General features: G+C 43.2%; 1 protein-coding gene across 5 annotated transcripts in view; it reads right to left on the reverse strand.

Annotated features, from left to right (window-relative positions):
- PHF11 (PHD finger protein 11) overlaps positions 1-22908 on the reverse strand; it is a 47010-nt gene that overhangs the window by 12581 nt on the left and 11521 nt on the right. For all 5 annotated transcript variants that reach the window (XM_013980496.2, XM_013980494.2, XM_005668398.3 and 2 more), the window contains exons 3-7: positions 11960-12067; positions 7543-7676; positions 3882-3931; positions 1838-1890; positions 568-598 (exon numbers count right to left, since the gene is read on the reverse strand). In XM_013980496.2, the coding sequence (XP_013835950.1) occupies positions 568-598; positions 1838-1890; positions 3882-3931; positions 7543-7676; positions 11960-12067 (376 nt within the window). The remainder of the gene's footprint in view (positions 1-567; positions 599-1837; positions 1891-3881; positions 3932-7542; positions 7677-11959; positions 12068-22908) is intronic.

Here is a 22908-nt window from a genome sequence, read left to right on the forward strand (position 1 = left end):
TTTTTCTACCACGGTTTACTGTTTGTCATCATGGGACATCTAGGTACTTAACAGAAAGCTACCACGACTGGCTTCAGCTGCTTGGGGAGGACGGTGCCACAGTGTGAGGGTGGCATGTTGTTGGATTCTGAACTTGAGCAACCCTGGCTTCCATATCAAGAAGTATCTCTTGGGGTTTCCTCTGTGGCACAATGGGTTAAGAATTCGACTGCAGGTGCTTGGGTTGCTGCAGGGGCACAGGTTTGATCCCCAGCCCAGTGCGGTGGGTTTAAGAATCTGGCCTTGCCACAGCTGTGGCTTGGATTCAATCCCTGGGCCCCTGAACTTCCATGTGCCATGTGTGCAGCCATTCAGAAAAAGGCGGGGGGTATCCGTTCTGGATACTGAAGAGCACTGGACCATTCCCCTAGTTATTTTGATCTTCTGGGTTATGAGGGGTGGATAGTTACGATAAAGGATAAAGGATTAAGTACTGTAAGTCTAGAAGAACAAAGCAGCATACCAACTCTGAAGGTCATGGTATTAAGTACTGTGTCATATTTGTTACAGAAAAAACTTAGGGCATACCTGGTCTATTCAATGCCATACTTTCAGATGGCTAGAAGGGAAGAAAAATCAAGATTACTTTACACTGATTTTTTACTGTTGACATGTTAATATTCACAAGACGAAAACAAAATTCAGTGATATACCTGTAGAGAAAATCATGTTCCAAGTTCACCTGTAGATGTAAACAGCAAATGTATTTTCGCTTTGTCTATGGGAACTGTAAGGGGTATAACAAGCACCTCTCGCATAAAGGGTGAGAGGCAAAGGTTGCTGGCTCATATGAATTTAGCTTATATGAGCTGATGGGTAAAACTGTTTCAAATCACCAAAACATTTTCATATGCTTTACATGTATTAGGAATACAGAAAATTATGAGTTACAAGTTAGGTCAGATGTGGATCCTGCAGCTGAGAGACACTTGGTAGGTAAGGAGGTTCCATTGCACCTGTGCCTATTGTAAGACCATAAACACCCTGTGGGCTCAGATCCTCTCACTGATTTGGTACCAGGGCATGTGTTACAGGAGCCATGGGACAGTCACCTCCTGGAAGATATATGTGCTTGGATACCCAAGACACATCCAACTTCCCTTTAATATTCACCTTATCATCATCTATCCTCCTGTCACCTGAAATTCAGAATGGTTAAAAAAATGACATTGTTAAGTCACAACTATTCTTAAACTTTAATTTTGAACTCTTTTTTTGTTTGTTTGTTTTTTTTTTTTTTTTGGTCTTTTTAGGGCCACACTCAAGGCACATGGAGGTTCCCAGGCTAGGGGTCCAATCGGAGCTGTAGCCGCCTGCCATAGCCACAGCCACAGCAATGTGGGATCCGAGCCACGTCTGCGACCTACACCACAGCTCACAGCAATGCTGGATCCTCAGCCCATTGAGTGAGACCAGGGATTGAACCCTCAACCTCATGGGTACCAGTTGGGTTCATTAACCACTGAGCCATGACGGGAACTCCAATTTTGAACTCTTAATACATAAATTGGTCTACGCAAAAATCACTTTCTAGTGATTCACCCTTCATCATTTTCAGCCATGCAATGCCTTCCAAAGAAGACCTCTGTCTCACATCTCACGGCTTCTACCTGCATATTTAACTGTTTCTGGCAACAATGGACAGAAAAAGAATGGATACGTGCGCACGTATAACTGAATCACTTTGCTGTACACCTGAAACGAACACAACACTGTAAATCAACTATACTTCAATAAAAAATAAAAAATAAAATACCATGCGGAGAAACTTAAAAGCTATAAAATTAAGTCAAATTACCTGTGCATGATTGCCTGTTGAGGAAAGTCTTTTCCTCCCTCTTTTTCTTGGTCCTGAAAAGTGAGCGGAAAAATACAAATGTAGTTAGCAGAATCCACAAAGGAAAAGAGTGATGCTTGATCATATAAAATATACAACTCTTTTGTGCCAAAAGTTAGCACAAAGTCAAAAGAGAGGCCAAACTTTAAATGTTTGCAAAACAAATTACAAAAGGCCAATTTTTAAAATATAGAAAGATTCTTATAAATCAATACGGAAAAGGCAATTGGGTAGAAAAGTGAGCAAATGGGGAACTCTGGGAAGAGGGTTTATTAAATAGAAAAACAAATTGGGTCCCAGGAAAACAAATCTAATTGACCAAAAGATAGGGGAATACACTCCATTTCACCCATCAGTAAAGCCATGCGAAGCAGAACAGTTTTTCAACATTCAGATTGACAAAGATGAAGGTGTTTTAATATATAATGTTTGCAAATATTTGGGTAATCGCGTACTGCTGGTGCAGCCTCTTTAGAAGATAATTAGCCAACGGTTATCCAAAGTTTCATTGTTTATACTCTCTGAGCCAACAGTCTGCTTATAGGAAGTATTCCTAATAGAATCGTCACATAAAGGCACAAAGATGAACGAAGGAAAATGTTAACGACAGTATTAACCGTGATAGAAAAAGCTGGAAATAACTTATGAGTCTGTCATGCAGAGACTCATTCAATTGAGGTTCAGCTATTCAACTGAATAACATACACAATGGAATACGACGCAGCCTTTTTAAAAAGAGGTAGGATCCACTTATAGCCACTGAGGGGGAAGAATCTCTAAGTGAAAAAGCAAAGTATAGTAAGTAGCAGGTCAGTTTGTATACACAGAACACTTGGAAGAGTTCCAAAGAAAGGGACGGTCTCCTGTGCAGAAAGGATTCCTGATTCCTTAAAGCGTTCTAATCTGCCTTTTTTTTTTTTTTTTTTTGTCTTTTTGTCCTTTTTAGGGCCACACCCATAGCATATGGAGCTTCCCAGGCTAGGGGTCAAATCGGAGCTGTAGCCAGTGGCCTACGCCAGAGCCACAGCAACGCCAGATCCAAGCCGCGTCTGCGACCTACACCACAGCTCACGGCAACGCCAGATCCTTAACCCGCTGAGCAAAGCCAGGGATCGAACCTGCAACTTCATGGTTCCTAGTCGGATTCATTTCTGATGCGCCACAATGGGAACTCCTCTAATCTGCTTTTTAAAACAAATACATTATTATCATCTTTTCCTGTTAGTAAGCATTGATTGACAGCCCTTTTTTTTTTTAATCGTATTTCTGATAAGCTGAAAGGGTAAAGGCTCAAGAATGAAGGTAACACTGTCATTTAGAGGGCAAGGTTTACCGCCACAGAATGCAGCTGGCACGACAGGGAACTAACCCTTTGCCAAAGAGGGCAGACTCCCATCCACAGAGAACATTCCAGACCTAGCGTGGGCGGGACTGCTGTCTTGACAGTACATGGAGGCCACGGGACTCCAGGAAGCCAGGCCCAGCTTCCCTTAGAAGAGAAATGCTAACCATGCATCCTTAGAAAAACTGTACTCAGGGGACATATAACACGGCTATCAATTCCGTGTATTGAAAATTCTTAGTCTTTCAGGAAGAAAGCAGTCACAAAAGGCAAAGCTCTTTTTTTTTTTTTTTTTTTTTTTTTGCTTTTGAGGGCCACATCTGTGGCAAATGGAAGTTCCCAGGTTAGGGGTCGAACCAGAGCTGCAGCTGCCAGCCTGCACCACAGCCACTCCAGAGCCGAGGGCAAAGCTCTTGACAGTGTCCTGGTTTGGTTCTCTGACTGCAGTCAGGATGCAGGACACCAGACAAAGGCTTCGCCTTTAGTTTACAAAGAAGAAAAGTCTCCTGCACGCTGTGTGGAGACCGACAGCTTAATTGAAAATGTAACAATTTAGCTCAAAAATGTGCCCTTTAACTTATGAGTAAAGCTAAGACGTCAGCCCTGTCTTACCCAAACGTGTACCATTCTTCAAACCCACAACACTAAATTTTAGGGACTTACCATTTTCAGGTCCAGCCTTTTGCGTTCCAGCATGGTGTGTGCAAAACACTCTGAAAACATGAGATTTCAAACAATCAAATATTTCAATTTACCCTTTTCCAATATTATGCTTATTGTCTTCTAATTTAAAAGTGAACTAGTCTCTTCTTCACATTTGTTTTCAAAATGTGCTGTTCAAGCCTGTGTGAGTGACTGACCCACATCAAATGTAGGTGGAGCCTGGGCCCGTGTCCCCTGGGCCCGTGTCCCCTGGGCCCTTGAACCTCAGACAGGTCAGCGTGTTCTCTGAAGGGCTGAGCGCTGCCTAAATATTTTGAGCACTTGAGCACATACAGGGGCCCGTGGGATTTTACTGTATAAAGATACCTAGAGATCCAGCAGCTAAGACACTTTCCACCTGACGACACAAAGTTCTGCTGATGTTCGCTAAGAGGTAGCACAGAAGTACGTGCACTAATTTCGGGGGGAAAGCAGGTCTCTAATTCAACAGGCGTCTCCCCTGGATCTCAGATTTGACCTCCACGGTCCTGGGACTGGTCAGTGCCCTAGAAGAGAGGGAAGCAGCAGAGCAGCTACGGCGAAGATGTGAGGTGAGTGAATTTGAAAGAGCTGCTCAGGCCCCCTTGTCATTCCAGCCTGTCCTGCTCCTCAGCCCCAGACCCTTTGCTTAAGGGGCTGGCCCCCCAGGATACAGTCCCCCTCACTTAAGGAATGTATGATGTGTCCCTTCTAATCCTGGTTCCTGCCTGCTCCACGCAGCCTTCCCAGCAACCCCACCTGCTCGCCCAGTCACGAGTGATCTCCTCAAGCTTCAGATTCTGGCATCTCTGAGTACTTTTGTTTGCCAGGTACTTAACTTTTTTTTTTTTTTTTTTTTTAAATTGTGGACAATTTCAAACATGTGAAAGTGGAAGAAATATGATGAACTCCCATGTCCCCCCACCCATGCCCCATTTTCAACAATTATCAACTCAAAGCCAAGCTGCTTTCACGGACATGCCCTCCGGCCCCCATCACGCCATGTGCTTCTATGGGTTTGGACCTTGCTGGTCCTCCCATGAGGTGAGGAGTTTGAGTCCATGTCTAGGTCCTCTATATTCTCACTGCACATAGCAAGGGGCTGTGTGTATGCCAAGCACTCCAACTATTTTGATTCAATTTTAAAACGCATAAAAGTTCACCTGACACTTGGTAAAACAATGACAGAAATGATTAATTTACTGAGTCTCTATTCATTGGTTCTACAAATACATGATCAGTATTTTTTTCAGACTTTAAGGTGTAGCAGGAATGTCACGATCCTCTTTGACTTTGTAGCTCTGCTAATGATGGTCTTTTAGGGGTGTTTTAGGCCTTTGGAGAAGTTATCATAAAATAAATAATAAAACAATGAACCAATGAGTTTCTCAGCAAATGAAATTTAAAAAGAATATAAAATTAACATATTTACACATTTCCTTTCTAGTCTTTTTTTTTTTTTTTTTTTTTGTCTTTTCTGGGGCTGCACTCGAGGCACATGGAAGTTTCCAGGCTAGGGGTCTAATCGGAGCTGTGACCACTGTCCTACACCAGAGCCACAGCAGCACTGGATCTGAGCCACGTCTGCAGCCTACACCACAGCTAACAGCAACGCCGGATCCTTAACCCACTGAGCAAGGCCAGGGATCAAACCCTCAACCTCATGGTTCCTAGTCAGATTTGTTAACCACTGAGCCACGATGGGAACTCCTCCTTTCTAGTCTTGAGCAAGAAAAAATCTATGGAACTTGTAAAATAATGCCATTTGTAGCAACACAGATGCAACTAGAGATTCTTATACGAAGTGAATTAAGTCACAAAAAGAAAAGACAAATATCATATGATAGCACTTATGTCTGGAATCTAATATATGGCACAAATGAACCGTTCTACAGAACAGAAACTCTTAGACATGGAGAATGGACTTGTGGTTGTCAAGGGGGAGGGGGAAGAGTGGGAGGGACTGGGAGTCTGGGGTTAGCAGATGCAAACGATTGCATTTGGAGTGGATAAGCAATGAGGTCCTGCTGTACAGCACTGGGAACTATATCCAGTCACATGTGATGGAAACGTGATGGAGAATAATGTGAGAAAAAGAATGTATATAAATAACTGGGTCACTTTGCTGAATAGCAGAAAATGACAGAACATTGTAATTCAGCTATAACAAATTTTTTTAAAAAGTAAAAGAAAATAGTAAGTGGGGAGATGAGAACCAAAAATAAATAACCTAAAGCATATAATTTTTTTTAATAAATAAAAATAAAATAGTGCTGGAACACTTTGATAAAATTGGGGATATGTGTCCATGGGATGAAATAAATCTACCCTCCATATGGAACCTTAAAATATCATTTAGGAATGTAACAAATCTTATTTAAAGAATCATATTAAAAATAATATTTAGGTGTTCCCATCACGGCTCAGCGGTTAATGAACCCAACGAGCATCCATGAGGACTCGGATTCAATCTCTGGCCTCACTCATGGATCAAGGATCCGGCATTGCCGTGGTGCAGGTCACAGACACAGCTCGGATCCCTTGTTGCGGTGGCTGTGGTGTAGGCCTGCAGCTACAGCTCCAATTCGCCCTCTAGCGAAACTTCCATATGCTTCAGGTGCAGCCCTAAAAAGACAAAAAAAAATTTTTTTAAATTATACTAAAAATAATCCTTTCATAACACGAATCCTATTATTTAGATACAATGACTGAAAAAAATGCATATTTGTCACCGAAGTTTAAAATGTCTAGTTCAATCAGAATCCATTCACACGCCCCGAAGCAGTGAGAAATGTCTCACTGGCTCATCAACGTCAGACTTTCTGTTTTATTCCATCTCATAACTTTAAAAAGGTTAAAACTCTTTAAGACTTTTTCCCTTCACCTTTATATGACATATATTAGACTGCACCTACATACCAGAAAGTCAGCTGAACTTGACCTGAGTCAATTAATCCACCCTCCTCACTGATTTCTTGTGACTAAATTGTATAATGACTTAATTGAACTGGTATCTTTCATCAGACGGAAGATCAAGTTTCTTCCTAGATAAAACAAATACACTTCTGTTGGCGTTGAAATATACCTTACCGGGTCGAAATTAACATTAAACAATGACTGAAAGACAAGGAGCAGGATTTCAAAGCCAAAGGCAAATACAAACCAGGTGCGTTTCTTCAAGGACGTTATGACGGATTGACTGTATTTGCTGCGTAGTTTCCCTATCATTTTTAGAAGCTGTTTCTAGTGAAAAGAGTGGGGACAGTGGTGGAAAAATACATTCATTTTTGGACTCAAGATGGGTCTGGGACTAACAAGTCAGGCTATTTGCATAAAAGAGCCAGTGGGAACTGATTCTCAGCCTGGTGGCCACTTCTTACGTCACTTGTGTCACAATGATAACCAGTGCTTTCTTATCAGAAAGAAAGTAAAACACAAAAGAAAACTAACCCTACTTCTCTTCATCTGACACTTAAGCAAAATTTTTTGAAGTCTGGTTCCCAACTGGGCATCCCCCTAATCAGGTTCTTACTTGAAAACCGCTCGGGTAAAATTAGCTTTTAAAAAAACCCTTCTTGTCTTAATCTAACCATTCCTTATTCCAGGACCCCAAACAAAGCTTTGAAACTGTTTTGTTAAATACCTATAAGTTCCTTGAAGTTTATCAGTTTGTAGAACTGCGTGGTCTTTCTTGGCACAGAAAAAGTGGTAATTCTTCAAGCAGGATTTTAAATCACATCCCACGGTGGCTCCCTTTTTACCGCAAAATGTGCATTTCTACAGAAGAAGAGATGTTACTGAGTGAGTGCCTGTTTTTTCAGACTCTTTGTTAAACTTGAGAGATCTCACCCAATGTTATTTCTCCTTCGGCAACCCTGCTGTCTGCAGTGACAAGCACTGGCTCTTTACATTTGGCTGCTCATTTTGAAATTGTAGCAACACCTCAATTCACTGGCATGTTTTATAATGATCTGATGAAAAGCAGAAAACCCTTTTTATGTTGTTGTTGTTTTTAAAACCTCCTGTTTTAAAGAGATCTCTAGGGAGTTCCCGTCGTGGCGCAGTGGTTAACAAATCCGACTAGGAACCATGAGGTTGCGGGTTCGACCCCTGGCCTTGCTCAGTGGGTTAACGATCCAGCGTTGCCGCGAGCTGTGGTGTAGGTTGCAGACGCAGCTTGGATCCCGAGTTGCTGTGGCTCTGGCGTAGGCTGGCAGCTACAGCTCTGATTAGACCCCTAGCCTGGGAACCTCCATATGCCGCGGGAGCAGCCCAAGAAATGGCAAAAAAAGACAAAAAAAAAAAAAACAAAATAAAAAATAAAAGAGATCTCTATATGGCACAAATGAACTTATGTACAGAACAGAAACGGACTCACAGACAAAGAGAACAGACTCGTGGTTGCCAAGGGGGAGGAAGGTAGGAGTGGGAGGGACTGGGAGTTTGGGCTTAGTGGATGCAAACTATTACATTTAGAATAGACAGACAAGGTTCTACTCTAGAGCACAGGGAACCATAGCCAGTCACCTGGAATAGATCAGGATGAAAAAGAGAGAGTGTGTGTGTGTGACTATGTCACTTTGCTGTATAGCAGAAATTAGCACAATGTCGTAAATCAACTATATATTTTTTTAAAAAAGGACACAACATTATAAATCAGCTATAGTTAAAAAAAATTTTTTTAATTTAAAAAATTTTAAAGAGGAGTTCCATTGTGGCTCAGCGGGTTAAGAACCCAACTAGTGTCCATGAGGATGTGGGTTCGATCCCTGGCCTCACTTAGTAGGTTAAGGATCTGGTGTTGCCACAGCTATGGCATAGGTCACAGATGTGGCTCAGATCTGGGGTTGCCAAGGCTGTGACATAGGCTGGCAGCTGTAGCCCTGATTCGACCCCTAGCCTGGGAACTTCCATATGCCGCAGGTGCAGCCATAAAAAGGTAAAAAAAAAAAAAAAAAAAAAAAGAAAAAAGAAAAAAAAAGATTTCTCAAAAGCAGGATTGGCCAAACTGTCCAGCTCTAGGCAAAGAGTCCTGCTGGGGACACTAAGCCTGTGGCCAAGGGCAGCTCCAGGCAGTACCAGTGCTCTGGGGTCTTAGGCCAGTCCCTTCCCCTGAGACCCAGGTTCCTCCCTGGAGATAACGTTGCCCACAGAGGCACCACTGAGGGTGACCTGAGAAAAAGTAGTGCAGCCTCGTTAGAATCTATATAGAAAGGCCAAAAATGTAAGACAAAACAAAAACCCTGAGTAATAAGGTTTTCTCAGTGTGATTCATTTGCTCTCTTGCTTTTTTCTATCCGTCTATCGGTCTGATATGAAGGAGCCAAGTGGGGGCCACAGAAACCCAACTGTTGAGGGGATTGGGGCCATGGCCAAGGCTGGTTTACAGGATGTTCTGTCGGAGGGGAGCGGTGAACAGGTCTGGATGGATGGTGTGTCTGGGTGCGTAGCGGGTGGGACTGTATTCTTTTCCTGCCAGTTTAATATGAGATGCTGTCAGCTCTCCATGTAGGTGTGTCAGGCTGGTCGTCAGGGCTCGAGCGAGAGTCCCTGGCGTAAGAATGGTACTGAAGCCATGAGAGCTGGAGGAGGTCACTTGGGAAGGATGCTGAGATTGAGGAAGGAGCCCAGAGCCTCGCCTTGGGCCCTGAAACCCTAGAGGTGGAGCAGAGGAGGAAAAAAAAGCCAAGGCACCTGGGGAGCAGCAGCCAGAACGGTAAGAGACACACTCGCAGGGTGTGTCCAGGAAGTCACAGAAAGTGCTCCAAGCCACAGGGCAGGGACCTCTGTGGGATGACACTGCTGAAAATCAACTAAGGACAGGCAAGTGACAGTTTAATCGACCAGCTTTTTGTGTATAAGGAATTTTTTTTTTGTTTTTAAGATGACATGATCAGTTGATCATGTTTCTATGCAGATGAGAATAATCTAGTACAAGGGGATACTGAGGTACAGGGGACGGAGGAAAATGCAAAGTCAGTCCTTAAGGAGGGAAGGCGGACAACTCCCAAGCCCGAGTGGAGGGTTGGCTTTGACAGGAGGGTCTGAGTCTGGGGACGGGGGTTGGGCGTGGGCAGTGGTTTGGTCTAATCACCTCCATTTTCGTGGTAAGAATTAGGAAAAAAAAAAAAAAAAGTACACCACCAAGAGTGAACCTTAATGGAAACTATGGCCTTTGGGTGTTTCTGATGTGTCACTGTTGTCCATCAGTTGTAACAAATGTCCCCTCTAGCAGGGGATACTGATAAAGGGACGGCTGAGCATGCGTGGGGGCAGGAGGAACACGGGATTCTGTACGGTCCCCTGAGATTTCCAGTGACTTAAAACTGCCCTAAAAATAAAGTCTATCAAAAAAAAAAAAAAAATCAGGCATAGTCATCAACTTGGGAACGGGAAGCTGGGGTGGGGAAAGGTTTTAAAAAGAGATGACAGGAAATGAACGAGTCAACGTGGAGAGTGGAGGGCGACGTGTCAACAGTCTGAATCTAAGATCAGTTGAAACATCTGTGGGTTTTTCTCCGGTTGTGCAACCGCTCGAGTGCCAGCGCCACTCGGCTCCTGCAGACATGGGACGGCCCACTGCCCCAGGGCGGGGCTTTGGGGATGCGCCCGGGGGGTCCGCAGGGGACTGACTGTGCCCTGCCAGACCCACCGCGGGAGGAGGGGAGGGGTCCTCAAGAGGGGGCATGTTTAACCACAGAGCTTTGTCGGAGGGTGCACATCAACAAGGTTTCTGATGTGCATTTTCTGTTGAGGGCTGGGAGAAGTGCTCTCTCGTCCACTACGTACGGAAGAATAAAGTGGTGGGGTCTTTCTGGGGGCAGTTTGTCAGCACGTTTCCAAGACTTCCAAAGGGAATTCTCTTTGACTCCGCAGTTCCACTGCCAGGGACGTGCTGTCGGGCGCCTCTCTACCCGGCGCACAGACAATGCACAAAGGTGCTTCCCCAAGCCTTCCTGGTTACAGTGAAAACCAGCCGTTCATCGCTAGTGTCAAAGGCATGGTCTCGCCCTCCAGGACATCCTATGCGGTTTCGCAAGGTCAGCAAGGGGAAAGCCAGGCACAGTCCCCTGCGTACAGTTTAAGGAACGGGCGGTGTCTCCTTTCTTGCCTCCCTGACTTTTGCACACCCCGTCCCCTCTCTCTGGGATTCCCCATCCTCATTTTCACCGCCTTCCTGGAAGGGGGTGAAAGGCTAGGAAGGCTTCCTGAGCCCCCACTGTGCTGAGCTGCCTGCTCACCGAGCGAGCACCGGTGCTGCTGCCTCTCCAAGCACATCAGGTGGTGTGGAAACCGCCCATGATGTGCTGACATCTTGCAAGGACTGAAAAAAGTTTGCTCCAGCTCACTCAGCTGACTGTGGTGGCGGCGGCAAGGGTGCTGGTGCTGGAGCTTGCTGTACTGCTGATGCAGCTGTGAAGGGCCTGTCCCCGAGGAGGGCGTCCGCGGCAGTGGACCCAGCAGGGTGACTGCTCAGCATCCTTCCTTTCCGGAGGAAGCCGATGCGGGCTCCAAGGCGAGCTCCTGATTAGTTTCGGCGGCCTCTCGCAAAGGGTGCAGAGAGAGGGTGTGGCCTCATTAAACTTTCAGAAGGGCTCTTATTTTGGGCTTGGGGATGAACTTTCTCTTTGGATGGATAGGAACAAGAAAGGATGCCTCAGCTGATGTTTTAGACAGGAGGGTGGCAGGCATGATGGACCCTTGATGACATCATTGAGCCACTGAATCAACCAACCTGGAAGCCAGTTTTTCCTCTGGCGAAGTGAGAAAATAAGCAGACTTTATGTTAGAGCCAGTGTGAGGTGGTTGTTACTGACAACCAAAGCATAAGTAGCTCGTTTCTACTAACTCCTATCTACTGTGCTAATGAGGCGTGTTGTAGTTTACTTTAAAAGATTAAATATTCGGCTACGTTTCCAATACAGGCCCCACCTCTTGCAGCTCTCCGAGATTCATCTCTATCCGTGGCTTATCAGTCTCATAATCTTTTCAGATAACCTCTCTTTTGAAGGCATCCCTGAGGCCCGTTCATCTTGTATAAGACAGTCATTTGTACTTACCAACTTCCTTCCTCTCTTGATTTCTTTCTTTACTGATTCCACGTCAAAATTTCTCTCGTGGTCACTTGGATTGTCACTCTCACATTCCACAAGTCCTGAAGAATACAGCTGCAGATTGGGAAACAAAAAAACAAACCCAGAGTATGCACAAAGGCCTGCTGAAAGCTGCAGGTCAGGAAATGGTAGGGTGTTCCCCACCCCCCCCCCCCCCAGTACTTGCCCGAGGGGAAGGTGGGCTGGAGGGGAGAACGGTGGCCACCTTTTGGGGTATGTGAGCAGCTCTCAAGCCACCCTGATGTTCTCTGGGGGTGGTCCTGATCCCCAGGCATGTTTTATACTGCCTGACCCTGACCCCCAGAGCGTAACTGGACCTGTGGGGCCCTAACACCAAACTGGGCCCAGGTCCCTATCCTAGGAGAGTGGATTAGGCTCTGAGCCACACAGTCAGAGTGAGTCAGTCTATAAAGACAGAAAAAAAAGAATGAAGGCTAAAGAGGACTTCTCGGACCACGTCCCAGCTCCTGATTCTTGGGCCCCCGCTGTGTGCCTGCCTTCAGGAGCCATGAAATGCCCCTGTAACTTATTACAAAGCCCACTTTATGGTTAGGCTGGCTCCAGTTTCTAAGAGTTTCTTGAACCCCAAAGAATCTAAACTACCTGCAAATGAAAGATCAACATTACACATATACTTAAATAATAAAGGGCATGAAAAACACACAAGAAAAACTTCTTGACACTGGCATAGGCAAAAATTTCTTTCTTTCTTTCTTTGGTCTTCTTAGGGACGCACCCAAGGCATATGGAAGTTCCCAGTCTAGGGGTTCAGCTAGAGCTGGAGCTATTGGCCTACACCATAGCCACAGAAACACCAGATCTGACCACATCTGCTACCTACACTGCAGCTCACAGCGACACCAGATCCTTAACCCACTGAGCAAGGCCAGAGATCGAACTCAAATCCTCATGGATATCGCAGAGCCACGACAGGAACTCAGAAGATTTCTTTTTTGGTGTTTTTGTCTTTTCTAGGGCCACACCTGCAGCATATGGAGGTTCCCAGGCTAGGGGTCTAACTGTAGCTGTAGCCACCAGCCTGTGCCACAGCCACAGCAACGCCAGATCCTTAACCCACTGAGCGAGGCCAGGGATCGAACCTGCAACCTCATGGTTCCTGGTCGGGATTCGTTAACCACTGAGCCACGACAGGAACTCCCAAAGATTTCTTATAAAAAGCAGAAACTATAAAGAAAGAAGTTATTAAAAGTTGATCTAAATTAAAACTTTTTGGAGTTCCTGTCATGGCTCAGCAATTAACAAACCCAACTAGCATCCATGAGGACAAGGGTTCGATTCCTGGCCTCGCTCAGTGGGTTAAGAATCTTGGTGTTGCTGTGGCTGTGGTGTAGGCCGGTGACTACAGCTCCGATTAGACCCCTAGCATGGGAACCTTCATATGCCTTGGGCGTGGCCCTAAAAAGACAAAAAGACCAAAACTTTTTGCGTTTGTGAAAGACATTGCCAAGAAAACAAAATGGCAAGCCGGAGACTGGGAGAAAATGTGTGCAATTTATATTTCTGACAAAAAAACTTATATTCAGAATACAGGAAAAATTCTTGCCACTAAGACAAACTACTCAACAAAAAATGGACAAAAAATCTGAACAGACACTTCTTAGAAGGAGAGGTACAGATGGCGAATAAGCACGTGAAAAGGTGCTCAATATCAGTAACCCTCAGGCAAATTAAAACCACAATGAGATACCAAAACACACTGCCTAGACTGGTTAGAATTAAAAAGACTGAAAACATCAAGTGTCGATGAGGGAGCAAATGAAACTCTTACACACTACTGGCAGAAGTGTAAAGTGATGCCATCACCTTTAAACACACTTATTTTATGACCCAGCATTCCTCTTCTGGGTATTCACCCAAGAAAAATAAAAGCATATAACCACAAGCAAAGAAGGCAAAAAGAGGGAGTTCCCTAGTAGCCAAATGGCTAAGGAGTCAGTGTAGCCAATGCTATGGCTTGGGTCACGGCTGTGACATGGGTTTGATCCCTGGCCCAGGAACTTCCGCATATCATGGGTGTGGCCAGAAAAAACAGGAACCAAGAATACACAGTGGAGAAAAGACAATCTCTTCAATAAGGAGTGCTGGGAAAACCGAACAGCTCCATGTTAAAGCATCTTCTTACATCACATACAAAAATAAACTCAAGGAGTTCCCGTCGTGGCGCAGTGGTTAACGAATCCGACTGGGAACCATGAGGTCGCGGGTTCGGTCCCTGCCCTTGCTCGGTGGGTTGACGATCCGGCGTTGCCGTGAGCTGTGGTGTAGGTTGCAGACGCGGCTCAGATCCCGCGTTGCTGTGGCTCTGGCGTAGGCCGGTGGCTACAGCTCCGATTCGACCCCTAGCCTGGGAATCTCCATGTGCCGCGAGAGCGGCCCAAGAAATAGCAACAACAACAAAAGACAAAAAGACCAAAAAAAAAAAAAATAATAAAAAAATAAACTCAAAATGGACTAAAGACCCAAGTGTGAGACCAGACACCATAAAACTCCCAGAAGGAAACACATGCAGAACACACTTTGACATAAACCACAGCAATATTCTTTTTTTTGGATTTATTTCCAAAGGCAAGGAAAACCTACGCAAAAATAAACAAATGGGACCTAATTAAACTTAAAAGCTTTTGCATTGACAAACCACTGACAAAACAAAAAGGACAACCTACTGAACGTGAGAAAATATCTGCAAGTATTGTGACCGGTAAGGGGTTAATATCCAAAACATACAAAGAGCTCATACAACTCAACATCAAAAAACAACCCAATCAAAAAATGGGCAGAGGAGTTCCCATCATGGTCCAGTGGAAACAAATCCGACTAGGAACCATGAGGTTGCAGCTTCGATCCCTGGCCTTGCTCCGTGGGTTAATAAGGATCCTGCATTACTGTGGCTGTGGTATAGGCCAAGACCAGTGGCTACAGCTCTGATTAGACCCCTAGCCTGGGAACCTCCACATGCCGAGGGTGTGGCCCTGAAAAAGACAAAAAAAAAAAAAAAAAAAAAAAGGGCAGAAGACCTGAATGGACATTTTTCTGCAGAAGACATAAAGACAGCCAACAGGCATATGAAAAGATGCTCAGTATCACTAATCATCAGAGAACTGCAAATGAAAGCCATAAAGAGATTTCACCTCACACCTGTCAGAATGTCTATCCTCAAAAAGATCACAAAGTGGAGTTCCCATGGTGGGTTGGCAGGTTACGGACCCTACGTTTTCCCCACGAGGATGATGTGAAGTTTGACCTCTGGCCTTGCTCAGCAGGTTGAAGACCCAGTATTGTCACTGCCGTGGCTTGGGTCCCTGCTGTGGCGTGGGTTTGACCCCTGGCCCTAGAACTTCTGCATGTCACAGGCTCGGCTCCCCCCAAAAACCTAAAAATTGAACTATCGTATGATCCAGCAATTCCACTTCTGGGAATATATCCAAAGAAAATGAAAACACTAATTTGAAAAGATATATACACCCCAATACTTATAGTAGCATCTTTGCAAAAGCCAAAGTAGGGATGCAGCCTAAGTGTCTCAACATATGAATATAAGATGTCCCCCCCCACACACACACAATTTATGGAATATTAGCCATAAAAAAGAATGAAATTTTGCCATTTGCAACAGCATAGATGGACTTCAAGAATATTATGTTTAGTGAAGTCAGACAGAGAAAGACATATACTGCATGTTATCACTTATATGTAGAATCTAAAAAAAAACCTAGTGAATATAACACAGAAAAAGCATATGTCCACAATAAGACTCATATTCAGATGTTCACAGCAGATATACTCTACTGTCCCCAAACTGGAAATAATGCACAGCGCTATCAGCAGGCACCTGGATAAAGATGTTGTGCTTTATCCGTAGAATGGAATACTATGCAGAAATACAGAGGAATGAATTAAAGATACAGGAAATAACACGGAAGAACCTCCAAAGCCTGTGCTGAGCAAGAGAAGCCAGATGCAAAGAATACACACTGTAGGATTCCTTCCACAGAGACGAGAAAGACAGGCTCATTCATGCTATCCAGGCTGGGGCTGGGGAGGAAGTGACTGCAAGCAGGCAGGAGGGAACTTTCTGGGGAAACACTGTGGTCTTGCTGGTGCTGGCTGCAGTTACCTTGCTAAATACACGTCTCAGTCCTCTCCAAACAGTACACCTAATGGGTGCTTTTTAGATGTAAATTATACCAATGAAATTAATTAAAAATGGCAGCAAATTAACATGAACAGTTCACTGGAATAAAACATGACCCAACAGCGTTAAATCTCAGAATCGTTTAACAGCACAAAGTAAACAAGCATATAAACTTATGACTGACAGATTAAAAGGAGAAAATGTGAGACATGAAAACCAAATATAAGCTGAGAATCAGAGTCTTGTTATAAAGAAAGTTATTAGAACACCTGAACCTAAACCTGGGCAGCTTGAGGATTCGGGGGTAGAACTATATCAGTGTTAAATTCCTGGTGTGATGGTTACGTTGTGATCATGTGAATGTGTGTGTCTGTAGGAAAAACATACTAAAGCATTCAGGGGAGGCAACACATCCTGTCTCAATTTAATTTCAAACGGTTCTGTCAATGAAATAATAAACAATCTATAATTAGAAGAGAAAAGAGTCTTATTGGAGCCAAACTAAGGACTAGCCAGGAAGCCACCTCCCAGGTAACTCGGAGAAACTGTTCCGGAAAAGCATGGTTTCCAACACAGTTTTATATCTTGTCAAAACAAAGAACATTAAACAAGTCAAGGTTACATTTCTTCAAGGTTTAAGAAAAAAAGAAAAAAGAACAGACTAGGCTATACATGGTGAGTCGGCATAGCCTTGGCACCTGGGAAGGGAGTCTTATCGTCAAAGGAGTATCAGCATTGACGTCCAGAAAGAGGGGGCATTTCATCATTATTTTTAACATGGACATGCCTTATTTCTGGTCAATGTGTCTTTTTCTCTAATAATTAAAGCAGATGTACAATGTATGTCTGACAAGCAACAAATAGGCATTTTAGTTAGCATGTAATTCAAGTTAACTCATATAGAAGCCAGAATGACTTCTCTGTATCTCAATATGTGAAAATTTCTTTTATCACTTCCAACAGAAAAGGTGCTTTGTAATATGAGTGCAACTTTTCTGTAAGCTTGAGATATTAAAAAATCAATTTATGGAGAGTTCACATCGTGGCTCAATGGTTAACAAATCTGACTGGCATCCATGAGGACAAAGGTTCCATCCCTGGCCTTGCTCAGTGGGTTAAGGATCTGACATTGCTGTGGCTGTGGCGTAGGCCAGTGGCTACAGCTCTGATTTGACCCCTAGCCTGGGAACCTCCATATGCCACGGGTGCGGCCCTAAGAAGCAAAAAAGAAAAAAGAAAAAAAATCAATTTATGTATATTAAAAAATAGGAGTTCCTGTTGTGGCTCAGTGGGCTAAGAACGCAACACAGTGTCCATAAGGATGCAAATTCAATCCCTGGCCTTGCTCAGTGGGTTAAGGATCTGGCATTGCCACAAGCTGTGGAGTAGGTCACAGAGGCTGCTGGGAGCCTGTGTTGCTGTGGCTGTGGCGTAGGCCGGCAACTGCAGTTCTGGTTCAGCCCCTAGCCTGGGAATGTCCATATGTCACAGGAGAGGCCGTAAAAAGAAAAAAAAGAAAAAAGAAAGCATCCAGCATTGTGCATGGACACAGCAAAGGGGAAAGATCATTACAATGACCCAGAATATCATTCCAACAGATGCAGACGAAAGCATTTCATAAGATTCAACACTTTAGAACTCCTCAAAAGATGGTGGAATAGAAGTACTGGAGCTCAACTTCTCTCCTAAAAATAATAAAACTTACAACCACATGCTGAGCAATCTTCAACCAAATGGACCAGAAACTTTCAAAAAGATATCCTACTCCAGAAAACAACCAGGAGGCCACATCAAGAGGGAGGAGGGGTGATTACGTGATATAAGTAACCCCACACCTCCTGGTGGGAAGCGCCACAGACTGGAAAGTAACTGGTTCACAGAGATCTGAGCCCCCATCAAACTCTCACGTATGTGGATCTGGCACTGGGAGAAAGAGCCCCTAGAGCATCTGGCACTGAAGGCCAGTGGGGCTTGTGTGCAGAAGCTCCACGGGACTGGGGGAAATGGAGACCCCATTCTTAAAGGCGCACACAGATTTTCACGTGCACTGGGTCCCAAGGCAAAGCAAAGTCTCCAGAGGAATCTGGGTCAGACCTGACTGCAGTTCTTGGAGGACCTCCTGGGAAAACAGGAACATTCTGGGGGAAGGACATTGGAAGGAAAGCTCTTGGGAATATTTGTCAGCGTGCCCTTCTCTGGAGGTGGCCAGTTTGGGAAAATCTGGCCCCACCCATCAGCACTGAGAAGCCCAAGCCAAACAACAATCCAGGTGGGATCACAGCCACACCCCTCAGTAAACAGGCTGCCTAAAGACCCCCCCCCACCAGGCACACAGCCACCTATAATCTCACCCAGAGACAAAGCCCCATCCACCATAGGGATTAGAATCAGCTCCACCTATCAGTGGGCAGGCATCCGTCCCTCCTATCAGGAAGCCTACAGCAAGTCCCCCATACCAACATCAGCCACAAGGGGGGCAGACACCAGAAGTAAGAGAGGCTACAACTCTATTATCTGTAAAAAGGTCACCACACCAAAACCCTGTAAAAATGCAAAGACAGAGAACTATAACTCAGATGAGGGAGAAAGAAAAAACCCCAGAAAAACAGCTAAGTGATCAGGAGATTCTCAGTGTCCAGGAAAAAGACTTTAGACTGTTGATGCTGAAGATGATGCAAGACACTGGAAATAAACTGGAGGCAAAGATGGATAACTTACAGGAAACACTGAGCAAAGACATACAAGATATAAAACTTAAACAAGAAGAGATGCAAAATACAATAACTGAAATAAAAAATTCACTAGAAGCTGCTAACAGCAGAATACAGGAGGCAGAAGAATGAATAAGCGAGGTGGAGGACAGATTAGTGGAAATCACAAATGCAAAACAGGAAAGAGAAAGAAGACTGAAAACAAATGAAGAGAGTCTCAAAGAACTCTGGGACAATGTTAAATGCACCAACATCCGTATTATAGGGGTGCCAGAAGGAGAAGAGAGAGAAAAGGGGACAGAAAAAAATATTCCAAGAGATAATAGCTGAAAACTTCCCTAACATGGGAAAGGAACCACTCACTCAAATCCAGGAAGCAGGAGTACCATATAAAATAAACCCAAGGGAGTTCCTGTCATGGCGCAGTGGTTGATGAATCCAACTAGCAACCATGAGGTTGTGGGTTTGATCCCTAGCCTTGCTCAGTGGGTTAAGGATCCAGCATTGCTGTGAGCTGTGGTGTAGGTTGCAGACATGGCTCGGATCCTGCATTGCTGTGGCTCTGGCGCAGGCTGGCAGCTACGGCTCCAATTAGACCCCTAGCCTGGGGACCTCCATATGCTGTGAGAGTGGCCCAAGAAATAGCAAAAAGACAACAATAATAATAATACAAATAAAATAAAATAAACCCAAGGAGGAACACCCCAAGACACATATTAATCAAACTGACCAAAATTAAAGACAAAGAGAAAATATTGAAAGCAGCCAGGGAAAAGTAACAAATAACATACAAGGGAACCCTGATAAGGTTATTGGCAGATTTTTCAGCAGAAACTTTGCAGGCCAGAAGGGAGTGGCATGATATACTTAACGGGATGAGAGGAAAAAACCTCCAACCAAGATTCCTTTACCCAGCAAGGCTCTCATTCAGATTTGAATGAGAGATCAAAAGCTTCACGGATAAGCAAAAGCTAAGAGAATTCAGCAACACTCAACCAGCTTTATGACAAATATTAAAGGAACCTCTCTAGACAGAAATGGCCGCAACAGGAAACAAAAATACCTCAAATGACAAGGCTCACCAGTAAAAGTATATATACAGTAAAGATATGAAATCATCCACGCACAATTGTGCCACCAAAATCAGAAAGTGTGAGGAGGGTATGAATGCAGGACACTGGACATACACTTGCAATTAAGAGAACAACAACTTAAAACAATCTTGTATATGTATAGACTCTTGTATCAAAACTTCGGAATAACTGCAAACCAAAAATCTACAATTGATATCCACACAAATAAGAAAAATCAATTCAAACACAACACTAAAGATAGTCACCAAACCAGAAGAGGAGAGAACAAGAGAAGAAGGGAAGAAAAAAGAGCAACAAAAACAAATCCAAAGCAACTCATAAAATGGCAATAAGAACATACATATCAATAATTACCTTAAATGTTAATGGAAGATTCAATACTTTAACTTGAAGCAAACTAGAAATAAAAGGGAACTTCCTAATTTTAATAAAATGAAAGTATTAAAAACCTCAGGTATACACAAATTTAATGATAAAACCTTAAAAGCATCCCAGTAACATAAGAACTAAAACAAGGCTCACTACTTTAAATGCTTCCAATCACCACTGTAACCCAATGTTCTAGAAAAATGTAGTAAAACAAAAACAGAAGTTAAGAGGCCCCAAAATTTAAAAAAAATCTTTATTTACATATGAGAATTGTCCAAATAAAATATTCAGGTGAATGTGACTTTTAGACTTGAGAGTTTGTCAAGATTGTTGGGTGATATTAAAAAAAAAAAAAAAACTACAGTGTTTGTGTATACCAATAACAGCTCATTTTTAAAAAGTATTAGGAAAGGTAACAAAACAAAACCAAAAAACCAAACCCAGGAATAGGCCTAACCCAAAGTTCTAGACCTCTACAGAAAAAAAAAAGTGCAGGACATTTTTGAAATTCATGAAAGAACATCTGGGTAACTGGAGAGAGAGACCCAGCTAATGGATAGAAAGACTCATATGTTATAAAGGTGTCTATTTTTTCCCAAATTCATCTATAAATTCAGTGGAATTCCAGTTAAAATTCCAATAGAAATTTTTGTGAAATCTGATACACTGACCACAAAATTCAAAGTGTCAAAAAAAAAAATATGGGAGTTTCTGTTGTGGCTCAGCAGGTTAAGAACCCAACTAGCATCCATAAAGATGTGGGTTCAATCCCTGGCTCCTGGGTTAAGGAGCCAGTGTTGACATGAGCTGTGGAGTAGGTTGCAGCCATGGCTCGGATCTGGCATTGCTGTGGCTGTGGCGTAGGCTGGCCACTGCAGCTCCGATTTGACCCCTAGCCTAGGAACTTCCATATGCTGAAGAAGTGGCCCTAAAAAGAAAAAAAAAAAAAAAAAAAAAAAAAAAGGAGAAGAAAAGAAAGAATTTCTTAGGGGAAAAAAATCCTACAAATTATAAAGGAAGATGATGAATGTTAATTACATTACAAGTTTCTATATGACAGAAAACACTATAAATAAAATTAAAATCCAGCATATACAATAAAGTATAAGAATTTATTTATATATAAATACATAAAAGCAAAACCAAGATCTCAAAGATAAAGCATAGTCCACGAACACAAGTCAGAGAAATAAAAAACTCAACTGCACAGAGGCTCAGCAAACAAGGATCAAATCCACTAAGTAATCTAGGAACTGCAAATGCAAACAAGCAAAGACCATCTCACACCCATCAGAGAGGAGAACATTAAATCTCAGAGTATCATGACAGACAGCAAACCATGGATCCAGAGAATGAAAAGAAAAGCCACAGATCAGGAGACAATGCTTGTCAGATACATATGATAAATGATTGTACCCAAGATATAAAGAGCTCTTAAAACTTAATAAGAAAACAAACAACCCAATTAAAAACTGGACAAAAGATCTGAACAGACAACAAAGAAGACAGAGAGATGGCAAATAAGTACATGAAAAGATGCTCAATGTCACATGTCATCTATGTCGTTAGGGAATTATAAATTAAAATACAAACAACACAAATTCTCATTCATTGCTGGTGGGAATATAAAAATGGTACAGCCATGCTAGAGGACAGTTTGGCAATTTCTTACAAAATTAAACATTCTCTTACCATCCCCTCCAAAATAAATAAATCTTACAGAATCAAGTATTGACAAGGAAGAAAAGAAATGAACTCGGAAACAACGGTGGACGTCAAACTTGGTCCAATCCCTTCGAGAGCAACTTAGCACATGTAGTGATGTGCAAAACGCTCCTCTCCTGTGGCCAGCAGCTCTGCTTTGGGTTACGTGCACCAGACCAGAGGAATTTTCCCATGAATTAGGAGACCCAGGGAAGGATGTTCCTGACAGCCAGCCACATAAAAAACCCTGGAAAACCCAAAGTGTTTATTCCAGAGTAATTCCATGGTGATTATAGTCATGAAATGGAATATCATAACAATGAAAATTAAAGATGAGAGCTACGTTTATCAACATGCATAAATCCCAATAACACAGAATTTGATAGAAATGCTATGAAGTCCAAGAACATATAAAACAAAATATCTTGTTTATAAATACTTACATATGTGGTGGGTGAATAAAATTAAAAACACAAGATAATACAAACCACAAAATGTGTGATGGCAATTACCTCTGGAGAGGAAAGGAATGGAGAGAAGAGACAAGTAGAGAGTCCTTAACTATCTATACAAAAATACATGAAAATAACTATTGAGCTGAAGCAAATATCACATAATATGACTTTATACATCTGGGTGAAATGTCTATGGGTATCTGTTACATTTGAAATATTAAAATATCTTTGAAAAGCTTCTTTTTTTTTTTTTTTTTGTCTTTTTGTTGTTGTTGCTATTTCTTGGGCCGCTCCCGCGGCATATGGAGGTTCCCAGGCTAGGGGTTGAATCAGAGCTGTAGCCATTGGCCTACGCCAGAGCCACAGCAACTCGGGATCCGAGCCGCGTCTGCAACCTACACCACAGCTC

The sequence above is a fragment of the Sus scrofa genome, chromosome 11 (assembly GCF_000003025.6).
Source record: "Sus scrofa isolate TJ Tabasco breed Duroc chromosome 11, Sscrofa11.1, whole genome shotgun sequence".
Lineage (NCBI taxonomy): Eukaryota > Metazoa > Chordata > Mammalia > Artiodactyla > Suidae > Sus > Sus scrofa.